Source organism: Pseudonaja textilis, chromosome 1 (assembly GCF_049901715.1).
Source record: "Pseudonaja textilis isolate UNSWEBS1 chromosome 1, rPseTex1.2, whole genome shotgun sequence".
Classification (NCBI taxonomy): Eukaryota; Metazoa; Chordata; class Lepidosauria; order Squamata; family Elapidae; genus Pseudonaja; species Pseudonaja textilis.
In genome coordinates this window covers 260,645,105-260,660,207 of record NC_141990.1, presented here as the reverse complement: position 1 = coordinate 260,660,207, position 15,103 = coordinate 260,645,105, and the positions used below count along the sequence as shown (strand labels likewise).

At 41.0% G+C, this 15,103-nt stretch overlaps 1 protein-coding gene across 1 annotated transcript in view; it reads left to right on the top strand.

Moving 5' to 3' along the window:
* Positions 1 to 13,961, top strand: part of ALX4 (ALX homeobox 4) — a 69,252-nt gene extending 55,291 nt beyond the window's left edge. Inside the window, exons 3-4 of the mRNA XM_026704648.2 lie at positions 5,309 to 5,437; positions 10,736 to 13,961. Coding sequence (XP_026560433.1) covers positions 5,309 to 5,437; positions 10,736 to 11,059 — 453 coding nt within the window. The 3' untranslated portion in view covers positions 11,060 to 13,961. The remainder of the gene's footprint in view (positions 1 to 5,308; positions 5,438 to 10,735) is intronic.
* Positions 13,962 to 15,103: the final 1,142 nt, after the last annotated feature.

The window sequence follows — 15,103 nt, the reverse complement described above, 5'->3', positions numbered from 1 at the left end:
ACAAAAAGACAGAAAACCAATTATTTTTCTAGTTGTGGGGCAGTTACATAAGTTTACATTCTTGACACGATTGCCCTATTAGATTCCTCTTCTTTAGAGGTTAATTTAGATTACTTCCTTACAATACAATGGGTTAAATCAGCCATGCTGTATCAGGGGCTCTCCTTTTCACTCTCCAGAAGAGAACAATGGCATCTGCTCCACAGACTTGCTCTCAATGTGGCTCTGTATTTCCTCAAATACCTGATCATTCTGAAATGGAAAATTAAGTCTGGGTTCCCCCTCAGATCAGCCTACTGAGAGGTCCAAGGTCAGCTTCATTCCTCTGAAAAGTTCAACCTGTAAATATGAAAGCGGCTTTGATATTTGGATTTTTACACATATTGCCGGCACAAGCCTTCCCACCAGAAGTTGCTGTTAAGGTTTCTCCTCGCCTTTTGGCCATGCCTGGATAGCCTAGAACAATTCTGCAGCACACATCATGCATATTCAGGAGGACCTTCGGGAATGGTTTTACGCTGACAGGGAGAAATGTGTTTGCCATCTATGGAGATGGGCACATCTGCATAGCATATGTTCTGCTTCCCACTGAGAGCACCCTCTCTACCTGTTACCCACTCCTTTTCACATCAGTCAGGGTCAGCATCCTGGACTCTGCATCTGCAGATCAAAGGTACACGGGCTTGGCCAAGCCTGCAAGTGGCTGCCAGCTGGACTGTTTACAGGAGGGGTCAGTGTCAATCTATAGTGAAGGCAAGGCAGACCAGCTATGGCAATAGATACTTTCAGCCCTATTGCTTAGGCTGTTCCCCTCCCCCCCACCCCCGCATAAATGTGTGTTCCTGCGTCATCATCCTTGATGTAGCCCACTCTCCCCTCCCACCAGCATACTCCCCGTTTGATCTTGTAGTCTCTTGGAGTTCCTGTCTTACTGGTAGGGAATCATCATTTCTGGTATAGAGTACAGGCCCAGCAAGGCCAAAATAATTGTCATAACTCAAAATGCTACAGCTGGCAGACAGTCGTTACAAACGTGCTCCTAGCAAATGAGTGATGCTGCTTGGATAAGTTACAAACCATCTCATCTCCCCGCCTAGGGAGGCCACCGAGATGCTCCTTGCCAACTTCAAGCAAGCAGAAGGAAATCTCTTCTCCCAGATCAAAGTGAGACACCAGCAGTTTAAAAGGGAAGTCAGACTCTAAAAATAGGAGAAGGGATGACAGAAAAGGGAATTGCTATTCTCTCCTATTATCAGTTCTAAAAAGGGACCAGGGCGAGAAGAATATGCAAAACGGCAAAATAAGCATAATAGGAAAATAATACATGGCAACATGTCCCAAAGGTGCCTTTTTCAAGAGGCAACTGGACTTTCTGGTTTTTCTTGGAAGGTGTTTCGCTTCTCATCCAAGAAGCTTCTTCAGCTCTGACTGGATGGTGGGGAAGAGCTGAAGAAGCTTCTTGGACGAGAAGCAAAACGTCTTCAAAGAAAAACCAGAAAGTCCAATTGCTTCTTGAAAAAAGTACCTTTGGGACAACCATGACCTGAATGACTGAGAATCTCCATCATGGGTATATTTATTCATCTCTTGAGTTTAATTAAGGGAACTAATGAGGAACAAACACATCTAAAGCAGACTAGGACTTAGAAATTTCACTTGTACAAAGAAATGCTCAGATTATTTGCTTATTAAGATTTATTATAATTATTGTCTTTTAAGTTATTATCGTTAGATTAAACCAGGAGCCTCCAAACTTGACATCTTTAAGACTTTGGACTTCATCTCCCAGAATTCTCCAGCCAGCCTTATTTTACTTTTAAAAATAAGAATTCTAATAGTATTTTAAGCACTGTATCATCCAGACTGAAATTAATATTTTTAATAGCTGAACTGCAGCAAAGGTTGAAAAATATGACAATTGATTGGAGTCCTGATTCAACTCTTATTTTAGATTCTTTATTGATGATTGATAATTTAGCTTTATTGTAATCATAAAATATTGACAAAATCAATGTTTCTAGGCTTACAATTTTAAAACTGAAAAACATTTAACCATATTGGGAGCAGATATGGGAGCACATATAGAGATAGATCTGATAGAATTAACTGTAGATTTTCTACTATGATATTGACGATAGCCACCAATTTATATAGTTTGAAAAAGCTATTTACTATTGCCTAAATCATAGGCAAAATTATGTTAATTGTCAGCTGAAGCGCAACAATAAGTGAGGAAAGTTATTTTCTTGTTCATATGATGAATGTCTTAAATGTGTCTTATATGTAAAATAGAACTCTAGCTTAAATAGGTCTTATCCAGCTCTCAACAGTAAATCACATATATGATACTTTAAAAGTGAGCTATAGTGTACAACTATTCAACTTTTGGGGGATGCACTGTTGTTCTGTTGGAGAGAAAATATTATTTGTTTTAATCTGGCAATTTGCATTCTGGTTCCTGTTTGGGTTTAGGGTTTTTTTTTTCTCCTGCATGAAATAGTAATAGCAGTATTGTTAGTATTAATTTTCTTTATCATGTGTCTGTATGTGCAGGAGAAATGAGAGATAAAAAAAATAGTGCTGTAACACATTACAGCCAACATAAAAACCACAATATAAATGACACAATATAAATGGCTTTGAAAGGGAGGATATGATATGATGGCACCAGCTGGTGGAAGGTGGGAACTGCATGTTACAAGGAGATGGCAAAGAGATGGCAAAAGAACATCTTAGATAACATAAACAAATTCAATTCTCCAAAACAAGGTGAATTGTAATTTAAAGTACTGAAGAAAGGAGCAGAGATGATTGTAGAACTGACAACCGTACACGTTAAGAAATTCTGGAGAACGGCTAGATCTCAGAAGACTGAAGGAAAGGAAAGGTTGAATCTGTCTTCAAAAACTGGACTCTGTGAAGTACAGCTCTTTTAACCTGATGCCTATACTGAACAAAGTCCTCAAGCAGACAATGAAATAACATATTTATAAGCATTTGGATTATGCAACAGTTCACATTCAGCATGGGTTTGTCACAAACAAGCCAGGCCAGATTAGTTTTAATTTCTTTTTTGACAGAGCTGTTAGCATAATGGATCAGGGGAATGTCATGGACATAATATATTCAGACTTCAGCAAAGCATTGAACAAAGTATTTCATGATGTGGTACCGGTCATTACCTATCTAAAGGATTATCATACTGAGGAGGGAATGGATTTGTTCTCTGTTGCTCCGGAGGACAAAACCTGAACAAATGTGTGTTGAAACAACTGGAAAATAGATTCGGGCTTGATATTAGAAGGAATTTCTTGATGGTTCAAACTATCAATCAGTGAGGGGGAAATTGCCTCATGAAGTGAGACAATCCATTTCATTCGTCTGAAATGCTTCGAAGGATCCTATGTTGAGCAAAGGATATGATTAGATGACCTTTGAGATAGCTTCTACTTCTAGATTTCAGGAGCAGCATTTTCCCTTCAAATTATTATTATTATATGGATAATCTACTATTAAATGAATTGTTTCCCTTCTGTATTCTATCTTCACTTTTGTTGTTTCCAAGAGTTTTCCTTAATTGACTTACTTCAGCAAAGATTCTTGGCTTTTTTAATGTAACCCAGGGGTGTCCAACCTTGACAACTTTAAGACTTGTGGACTTCAACTCCCAGCTTTGCTGGCTGAGGAATTCTGGGAGTTGAAGTCCACAAGTCTTAAAGTTGCCAAGGTTGGACACCCCTGATGTAACCATTCAGACTGTGCTTTTTTTCCCTACCACATCAGTAGAAGTCCTCTATCCTTTCAGCTCTTGGCAAACATGGCCAACCAATATGACTTTTGGGTGCAAAGGATAGCACCTATCCATTTGGATTTTAAGTTGTTGTTGTTGTTATTATTATATCTGTTCACAACAATGTGAAATCACAGCTGCCAGTTCTTTAGCTGGTGTGGGTTTCATATGCATCAAGTTCTTCCCAAGAACCTAGAACTGTGTTGGCGAACCTATGCCACGTGTGCCGGAAGTGGCATGCATCGCCATTTCCCCTGGCATGCGAGAGGTCGCCCTTAAGAGCCTCACTGCGCATGCGTGCGTGCACTGCCACCTGATAGCTGATTGTTGGGTATCTGGCGCACAAGCACAGAGGGCGGAGGGGGTTGCGCGGGAGATATGTGCGCATGCACAAGGGACGTGCTGTGTGTGAGGGATTGCAGACGCATGCGCAGGGGGTGTGGGAAGGCCAGCACGCATTGTCTTCTGGGTGCAGGCATGTGAGCGCATGCAAGCAAGTGCACAACTATCAGCAAGGGAACCGAAAATGGTTAGCCACCACTGACCTAGAATGTCATAATGTATCAGTTTAATATATATGTGGATTCCAGTAGTGTGGTCTTTGCGACTGACACTCGGAAATTTTGTCAATGAGCAGATTTTCTACAAGGTTGCCAAGATTTTTTGGCATGGCATCCAGTGTGCTGATACTACTGGGTTCAAGATGGTCGCTCTATGCCATTCTATAATCTTTCCATTTCAATTTTCAGATCTTGATACTTTGTGATCTTCAATTTTTTATTTTCAGTTCTACTATCCCTTAGCATTGCCATATCAATTATCTATTCAACCACAATTACATCTGGTACATTGTGAGCCAAGACTTTATCAACCTGTTTTCAGAAATCCTACAATATTTTAACCTATTCATTCTTTTCTATTTCTTCAAGTCTATGTTCCCACTAATTTTTCAATATTGATGCATGATCATTTTCACAGATGTTCCAGTGAATCATTTTGACAACTGTGTTATGTTGTTGTTTTGATCTTGCATGAGTTGATCTACTATTTCTTCTGCTTCTTTATACAATCTGCTCTAAAAATCATTTGTTGATTTTTCAGTTCTGGCTTTCAGTCTCACAATTACTAGCCTGATGCTTTAATCACTGCACCAAACTGGGTCTCTTCAAATTATTAACTAGCTAAACAAAATATTTAAGGAGGTGGTTCAGATGCACTTCCCTTCAAATAGTTAAAGTAGCCTCATCATTGGAAGACTTGAAACTACAGCTTGCTGTTACAATTCGCAGCTTATCCCCATATGCCGAGACAGCAATTTTGCTTTACTTTCTGGAAAGGATGGTTGCTTTAACACTTCAAAAAGAGGGGCTTGATTTGTGCTTGTATGCATTGAAAAAGAACCCCTTTTAAATATTCGACACAATTGTACTGTTTAAACCTTCTGAATGAACTGTCTATTGAAAAATGCCACCTATTACTTCTTCTCTGATGTGGATTTCTTGGTGCTGATCTCCTCAGGTTTGGTTTCAGAACCGAAGAGCAAAATGGAGAAAACGAGAGCGATTTGGTCAAATGCAACAGGTTCGCACACATTTCTCCACTGCCTATGAGTTGCCTTTGCTAACTCGGGCAGAAAACTATGCCCAGGTAAGTGCTATTCATCAACACACCTGTCGTGAACCTCTTGACAGTTTTATCAGAGGTTCTGCCATAAATCAAATGAAATTTTGCTAGGTGAAATGAAAGTTTAAGGTTCAAGCAATGAACATTTTAGCCTTTTCAATTTTAACAGTAATTTGTTTATTTATTATTTATTACATTTGTTTGCCACACATCTTACCACAAGGACAGTACTCTACAGTATGGAGAAGTGCTGAAGTGATTTTGAGAATATGTAAACCATTTGGAGCCTTGGCCAATTGATTGATTGATTATGAGCCAACAAGCTGGTGTCAGCTATCATATAGATGGATTTTTCCTCATAATAACCTAGTCCTTCAGACCTTCCAGCAATGCACCCATTGCCACTGCAACTGAGTCCATCCATCCTGCTGTTGGTTATCCTCTTCTTTCCTTTCACTTTTCCCATCAGTTGAACTTGTTTCAAACAACTAAGCATTGTCATAATATGTCTAAAATAATTTCAGCCTAGTCTTTCATGCCTTGAGTGATTGTAGCCATTGTGGCATAGTGGTTAGAATGCAGAATTGTAGGTTATCTCTGCCGACTGTTGAGCAGTTTGACCCTGACTGGCTGAAGGTTGACTCAGACTTCCATCTTTCTGAGGTCACAAAACGAGGACCTGGATTGTTCGGGGCAATATGCTGACTCTGTAAACTGCTTAGTGAGTGCCCTAAAGCACTATGAAGAAGTATATAAGTCTAAATGCTATTCTCAGCTGTTTCGCCGAATTCCAGGCAGGAAGGGAAACAAAGGTCTCAAGGTAATGATCAAATGAGTCTTTATTCATTCATACAATGTTCTGGATTCAGGTAACAACGAGTAACCAAAAGCAATTAAAGTCAGCTCTGGCGCATCTCGCAGCCAGAGCTGTATTTATACACCAGTTAACAACTTAATGAGTTTATCCACCATCCGGTGAGCGCTACTGCATCACATCCGGTCACCATGTAACACCCTATGCATCGTGCTTTTATCCATTAATTATTTACCCCTATTTACTATACTTGTACAAATATCATATTCCATCATGGTATTTACGCCTATGAAGTGACCCTCCATCCCTCTCAAGATCATTATTCAACAGGCAGCATCCAAATCACTTTGTCTACAATCGCCCACAGGCTATAACAACTCAGCGTGTGACGTCAGCAAGGCTCGTTATCTCCGTGGAACAGTCGAAGCCCCAGGTTGGGTGGTTAACAGCACTTCCCCTCTTGATAGCATAGTCTGACATGACACAACGCATCGTGTCATGGCTCCAGCATGCCCTGGAGACATGACAGCTATTGCTATAACACTTAGTCGATTGGTTTGATGATCCATTTGTTTGTTTGTTTTGTCTGCCTAAATCCATAACTTTGACAGAATTCAATCATATGATCTGATTTATCTTGCCAGGTTACCATTAGTCCACCTTGATGAATTATTTAAGCAAAGAAAGAAAGGCAAACTGTACTAAATAATTATGACATGAAAATATGTCATAGTGTTCCGGTATCTACAAGCTCCATACACTTTCCACTTTCTGGCTGCCCATATTGTATTCCAATTTTGTGGAAGGTAGGATGATGAGTCTTTCTTAGAAGCTTACCACAGACTCCTTAATGGCAATGTCCATAATATGGCATAAATCCTTCAGTAGCAATCCTTCTGCTATGTGTGGCCTGGAACATTCACTGGAATGTTTAGCAATGCCAGAAGGTCTTTGGCAGATAAATTAACTTTAATACTTTCTGCATACAGATTTCAAACTTTTTAAAAGTAGTACAGACCTGTCCGTTTAGCAATCTTTGACTTCAAAAGAATTGTTTATGGCACATCATTATACATGAAAGACTTTTAGTTCTCAGCCAGGTAATTTTGGGTAACTTTTCCCCGCTTCTGTCTCTGTCATATCCTGGTTTCAGCTAATACTTAAGCTGCTTACATAGGACAGGATGTGAATTTCTATAAATAAAATAAAATTAGTTAATTAGACAACAGAGAGCTGGAGTTCCATTATTTTTTTTTCTTCTTCACCATGATTCTAACTAAGATTGTGTCCAAATTATAATAAAAATTTCTCAAAAAAAAAAAAAAAGCTGGTTTCTGTGCAAATCTCACAAATGCTTTCTTTCAATTTTCAGTTTAAACTCACAAATATGTATAATAGCCTGCACAATGTCCCTCCCAACCTCCAAGCCAAAAGAATCTTAAATCTCTTCCATAAGCTCTCAAGGTCATCATATCCTATGTCTATCTATACTCTACCCATTCAAAGTCCGTTTAGGTGAGATGGACTGTGAAAAAATGTAATAAATAGACTAAATCAATAAAATATAATGGCCCCTCTTGTTTTGGGGCAGCAGCTCAGTAGTTCCCACCACCCCTGCTTATCTTCCACCACAAAGTTTCTCACCAGGTGCCTCCTGCTAACCTTGGTTTATGACAAAGGAAGATCTTTTTGGTAATAAAATGGTAAAAAATTTAGTAGAGTTTGAGTTTGGGTGGAGGGTGAGGAAGTGGCCCTCCCTTCCTTGGGAAACAAGCCAATTTCAGAAGAGAGAAATGAAATTAGGCTTTATTGTAAAAAAAAATAAGAGTTTAAAATATAAAATCTCTCCTTTAACTTTAAACGCTCACAAGGCACACATTCAATAGCAAAGGAGATGAAGTACAGCACTATTCAGATATAGGAAAACAGCAGGCTGATATAAAAAAGAAAAACCGCAAAAGTATACCGCATCCAGCAGATAATAAGAAACTACTGGTCTACTATAAATAGGATTTCTCTGTCCAAAATCTCGGCAAAGAGATTGGAAGATTCCATTCACTTATTTATTTCCGAATGTGTATGGCTGCCTAATTCTATGACAACTCTGGGTGGCATGAACTATTGAAACATCTTGAAATAATAAAGAACAGAAAGAAGAGACCAATGCCCAGGAAGAGTAAAACAAACACACCCCTCAATTAAAAACATACCACAAGGGGCATAGTATTGTTTCTGTTGTTGTTTTCATCATCATCATTACAAGAAAGGTTGTTAAGGTTTTTTTAATAGATCTTCTGGAATATACCTGAAGTATAATTCAGAACAGAATCCCTTACTTTGTGCAGAAGCATAAAAGCAGAGAATACTGGTTTAGTCCAAGAACAGTCAAACAGAAATGAAAGACATATCACATTTCTCTAGTCATTTATCCATTTCTTCCTACCATAGTAGGCTTTCTGAAGTGAAAGTATCCTGTAACCTTCCTATATTTCTCTTTTTCCTGAAAATTCCAGACTTTGACCTATGTTCTCTCAGCCTCCATTCCCATCTTCTCCTTCAGTTTCCTTCACAGGAAACCTTTGTCTTTTAAAATATTCAAATTTTCTATGCTTGGAATTAGAGAGAATCTGGGGTATCTTTCTTTTTTCTACTTGAAAAAAAAGTATTCTTATGAAAGTATGTACTTTGTGTCTGAGAAAAGGACGACCATGTGACTTTGGAACACAGTGATGGTCATAAATGCAAGGACTGGTCACATAGCTGGTTTTTACACTATCATAACTTTGGACAGTCATGAAATAAGGCAGTCTGAAAGTGAGGATTATTTCACACAAGACCTTTCCAACCATGATATGTCGTTGACTGATCCACATTTGGTCATTTACATATTTCTGAACAAATGGAAAATCCCAACAACCCGTTTACCTTTGCATGGGTGTATCTAATAGTAGCATTTCCATAGCAACCCACTGTAGCACTTGTCCTGCTACCTAAGGCAGCTTTTTCACAGTGAACTTTGTTGCTACCCAAACTGCACACTTGCATTTGGGTAAGCATAGTGTTTGCTCATCTGGTTGGTGATGTTGCATCCTAAACTACAATCAGGTTTGTTTGGCTAAGCGTCTTTATTAGGATTAAATTTCCCCATGATAGCAATAACACTTAGACTGATATACCACTTTATAGCACTTTACAGCACTCTCTGAATGGTTTACAAAATGTCAGCATATTTTCCCCAACAATCTGGGTCCTCATTTTACTGACCTCGGAAGGATGGAACGTTGAGTCAACCTTGAGCCTGTCGGGATCAAACTCCAGGTTGTGGGCAGAGTCAGACTGCAATATTGAACCACTGAACCACCACAGCAATTCTATCCACCCGTTTCCTCTAAGTTCATCCATCTCTTATACCTTTAGCACCAAAAATATATATACTTAAATGCTTCTTTTATTCATCATCACAATCATTTTAGCTATTGTCTATCCACTGCAGGATGAAGGCCTCTTCCGCATGTTTCTAACCTAGATGGTTCTGAGCTTTCTTTTTCCAGTTGGGCCCGCTATACTTATCATATTTTTTAGATTATAAAACACTCTGGACTATAAGACGCACATTAGCTTTAGTGAAGGAAAACAAGGGGAAAAAAATCTGCTTTGCCTCCTTGCAGCAAACAGCAAACAGCCTGGTCAGCTTCAGCACAGCCTGATTTAACACAAGCAACTGATTGACGGTTGGCTTGGTCTGCCAAAATACCACCCTGTTCCAGGCTGCAAGGATAGCCACCGCTCATTGCTGCCACCCATCGCCACCACCTGTTGCTGCCTCTGTGCACCCCATTTATGGCTTCCATGCACCCATTTTTGACCTCCACACATCCTGTTTCCAGCCCATTCTAGGTGGCGGGGATTGCCACCACCTATCGCCACCACTAGTCAGCACCATTTAGCGGTGATAGGTGGCAGCAGTGATGCCTGAAAATGGAATGCGTGGAGGCCCAAAATGGGGCATGCGGAGGGGGTGATGGGCAGCAACATTGATGGGTGGCAATGGCGGCAATGGGTGGCAACAATCCCCGCAACCTGGAACAGCTGATGGGCTTGTGTTAAATCAGGCTGTGCTGAAGCTGACCAGGCTGTTTGCTGTTTGATACAAAGAGGCAAATTGCTGGGAGGCAGAGGCCAAAGGGTGGGGGCCGGCGGGTGGGTGAGGCTTTAGCAACATTCGCTCAATAAGACACACAGAGATTTCCACCCACTTTTTGGGGGCGGGGGAGTGCATCTTATAGACCAAAAAATACAGTAGTTCTTTTATTATACAGGGTTGGCTTGATTTTGAAAAAAGAGGTGTATTACAGTAAATGTACAATCGGTCCACTCCTTTAGAAAAGTCCTGCTCTTGATTTTTGCAGCATGGAATGAGCCAACGTGAACAAATTTCCTTTTCCTTTTTTTCTTTCTTCTCTTCCTTCCTTTCTTCCCTCACTCACTCCCCCTTCCCTGCGTTTCAGATACAGAATCCTTCCTGGATCGGCAACAACGGTGCCGCCTCCCCTGTGCCTGCCTGCGTAGTGCCCTGTGACTCGGTGCCTTCCTGCATGTCTCCCCATGCTCATCCCCACACCACCGGAGGAGTCTCTGAATTCCTGAGCGTCTCGGGTCCTGGCAGCCATGTGGGGCAGACGCACATGGGCAGCCTCTTTGGCAGCGCTGGCATCAGCCCCAGCATCAATGGCTATGAGTTGAACGGCGAGCCGGACCGCAAGTCTTCCAGCATTGCAGCCCTGCGGATGAAAGCCAAGGAGCACAGTGCCGCCATATCGTGGGCAACATGACAGGGCTGCTGCTTTTGCCCTCGAGAAACGGACACCTCAAGCAGGACAGATGACCCAAACCCTCCGCTCTTGGACTGGGGGCAGTGTGCGCCCTCCTCAGAGGTCTGAATGCAGCACTTTTCGCTTCCTTAGAGAGAATGGCATGGTGCCGATTGCCGTTTTTGGAGTGTTTTAAGCATGTAGGCCTTTTTTTATCCCCTTTCCCAGGAACAGGAATGTGGAAGTCAAGAGGGGATATTTCTCCTGCATCAGACAATCTTGAGTTTTCAATTCCCCTTGTGCTGTTGTTCTCCTGATTGCAAGTTTGCCGTTGTTCTTGCTCTATCTAGCATGAAAGCTGCCTCCCACCAAGGCTTCCATCATGCAATCGTTGGCCTTTTTCCACAGAAATATTGGGGTGGGGTGAGGATTCCAAAGTGTGCTGTCTTTCTTTTTAAATAGTCCTGTATTTTCCCATGACATCCTCCCTCCCTTCTTCCTTCCCCCCTCTCCTGCTCACATTTTTGGCTACAGAAAGTCTATTAAAGCGGAGGTGGGTGGGGGAGAAATAGCTACACAGGGTTCCTTGATTGGTAGCATTAGGAGCCCTCCATCTGGAAGTTCATCTGATTTCTCTCTCTCTCCCCCCCCCTCCGTGTGTGTGTGTGTGTGTGTGTGTGTGTGTGTGTGTGTGTGTGTGTCAAACAAACAAGAAAACAAAGGCCAACCCACAATTTCTGGCTAATTGCTCCCATGTGAGCTCTTTTGAAACCCTCGTATTTTAACGGAACAGAAGGGGTTTATATATGATCTCTAGCACCAAAAGGCATGTGGTTGCTATCACTATAGATGGCTGGTGCCAAAGTCTGAGGAGACGGGCTGCATTTTCATTGGGATATCCTATAACAAAGTTGCCATACTGCAACAGGAAATTTGTCCACACCTTATCTTCCATGTGAATTGTGTGAGTTGCTGAGTTGCTTTATGTCATTTTTTTCCGGTCATTTCCCTCCCTTCAACCTCCTGCAATGCAATAATGCATAGCCAAGGGATGCAATAATGAAGACACGAGTCAACTGTGGGTTCAGTGAAAGGCATGCTAAGAATATACTGCCCCTAAACAGAAATTGGGGGGGACATTGAGCTTGTCAACTGGAAAGCTAACAGCCTGGGTTCAGTGTGCTACATGATGGGGTGAGCTCCCTTTATTTTCCCCAGTTCTTGCCCACTCAGCAGTTTGAAAGCACGAAAATGCAAGCAGACAAGTAGGTACCATTTTGGCAGGAAGATAACAGCATTTCTGTGCACTTCAGTGAATAGTCATGCTGCCATAGGACCACAGAGGTGTCTTCCGACAATGCTGGCTCCATTGTCTAAGAAACAGAGATGAGCACTGTTCCCTAAAGTCAGTCAGGGGAAACCTTTACCTTTAAATAGAAATTACAAAAAGAGACGTACTTCTCCACAGGGCAACTTTGCAATCATAACCCCATGAACTGATTCTGACAACAAGCCAAGGACTCTTAGGCTGATGTAAACCAAATCAACCTTTTTTATATGCTACCAAGTGTTTGGAACACTATGACTTTGGTACCCCGTCCCCATCACACCAATGCATTTCTTGCAACACCAGTATAACCGGTTGAGAGAATTTAATTAATTATCCATGAATTACAGGTTGGGTATCCATTGCCTGATATTTGGTTTCAATGTCGAACAAAACAGGGAGAAAGTCTGTGGGCAATAAAGAAAAATGTCTTCCTAATTTCCCACCATCGGCCTGCTCTTGCAGCAAACTCAGTTCTGAAAGAAGACCAGTTTACAGGATTTTCATTTTTAGATTGATATTTAACATACAAACTTTGGAATAATATCTAAAGAGTTTGATGGTGCGAAAGAAATTGTATGCCCACTGCCATGAGAAATAACCCACTTCAATTATTGCCTTTCTGCTGTCACTATCAAGTTGTGTTTTTTTTTTTTTTTTGTCAACTCCAGTTCCTCCCCACTCAGTGGAGGTAACTCAAAGGCCTATCTTGAAGAAATAAAGCAAGGGGGGGCGGTTTCCCTCTTCGTTGGAAATACTTTTTCTTCCAGCCCAAAGCGAAGTAGCAGACACAGGCCTGCCTCATGTTGTTCCCATTCATCAGGATAATCACATTTTCCCAATTTCCATATGTTTGCCCTCTTTAAAAAAAAAAGATCAAAGAGGTCCAGCCAGCTAAGATTCGGTTCAAAAAGCTGAAACGGTGCTTGGGTTTTTGCAGTTTCTCCAACAGGCATTCACATCCACTAAAGGAGAGAAACTTAATATTCAAAATGGTCCAACTGGCTTTTAAGGAGTGTTTGTTGGGTTAGTAACTACTGGGCTTTACTTTTTCTGGCCAGTGGTTGCCTGGCAGGCTTTGCCATTGGGATAGTGTAGATTTTAATGAGCTTCAGAGGAAAAGCAAGACTTTCACCATCCTTAAGGCATGAGCATCCAAACACCAGGAAGTCTGACCTGCAGATAACCATGCTTATCATGAACGTGCCCCTATAAACCATCCTGGAAAGGGAAGCCTGCAGCTGGGGATGCTTATAAAGAAACAGCCATAACACACCAAGTACATAGAATTCCAGGATGAGTCTGTGGCAAATCTGAAAGAGGGGCAAGAGAGAGGATGAATTCATTTTATAGGAACAGGGTACAAAAAGCAGTGGTATACTTGACAGTTAGGCCTCATCTCCTCCTCCTGCCTCACCCCTTCCTCTCATGTGCATTGTTAATCCCAGAACATTTCTTAGGAGCCCCAGTATTTCTGACCAGCTGTGGGAATAAGACGTCTGCCCATAGCATGAAGAGTCACAAGGCCTAAACTTTTATTCCTTTAGAGACCAGGTGCATTTTTCAAGTCAAAAGCCACAGTTAAAAAATATTTTTTTTAAAAAAAAAATCAAATTTGTCAATATTTTGAAGTTCCGTTGGATTCAGTGGGAATTCAAAGCATCAATTAAACTTGTTGCCCTGTGGGGTAAGTATGAAGAAAATGTTGTAAGTTATCAATAGGAATGCTACCTTCAGAAAGGCATTTGAGGCGGTCAAAAAATGAAAGAGCAACTGTTATACGTGTTGTGCTGTGTTTAAAGACTGTCCCCTCAAAAAAAAAAACCCCACCATTCTTTTTTCTTTTTTTTAATCTATAAAATCAACATTGAACCATCCCAAGCAGTCATTACTTTCCATGACTGGAGATCAATGAGCCATCAAATGATTTTAAGGCTACCCATGAGAATTAGATCTTGAACTCTCATGAAAGTGATGATGACATGATTGCATAACAGACATGATCCATGCCTAATCATGTTTCTGTGTTCCTGAGTGTGCATTCCTAGGAAAACACATTTGTGTGCATGCTGACTCCAGGTATGTTTATTTTATAATAGCTAGGTTTGCCATGTTTGGGGTGAATCGTAACGGAGATGCTAGCTCTATCCAAATTTCTTTGTTTTCAGCTGGTAAAAAGAACTGGAAGTAGAATCGTGCTGCTACTTGAGTCAGCAGCCCTTAAAACAGCCATTGCAGCTTTTCAAAGCTTTAAAGCAGGCAAGAATAGTTTGGTTTTTTTACTATCTGTTCATCTCATGTCAATGTTAGTTCCCAAACGACTTTGAATGTGAGCAATTCAAGTGTACATCAACAACAAATACTTCAAAAGGTATTCCAGGATCTGTGTGATGTTCAACCCAATATGGTACCGTGTGCATCAATTCCTTGAAAAACCAATGATGGAATAGCCCATTATATTAATTCTCCACCTTCCTCTCATTAACAGGCAGAATTAGGAGTCTTTTTGCCCTTCATCCACAACACTGGCCAACAGTGAAAGAGGGACAAAGAAATATTTTTATACAGAATATTGATTGTGAGCACCAGAGGCTTTCTAAATGCCCAACAATAGCAGCTGGTTTTCAATTGTCAAACTATAGGCCAGGAGATTGAGTAGAGGGAGCAGTCAATAACAAATTTCCTTGGGCGGGGATGAGAAAAGGGGGGCCTATCTTACCTTCTATTCCACTGGTAAA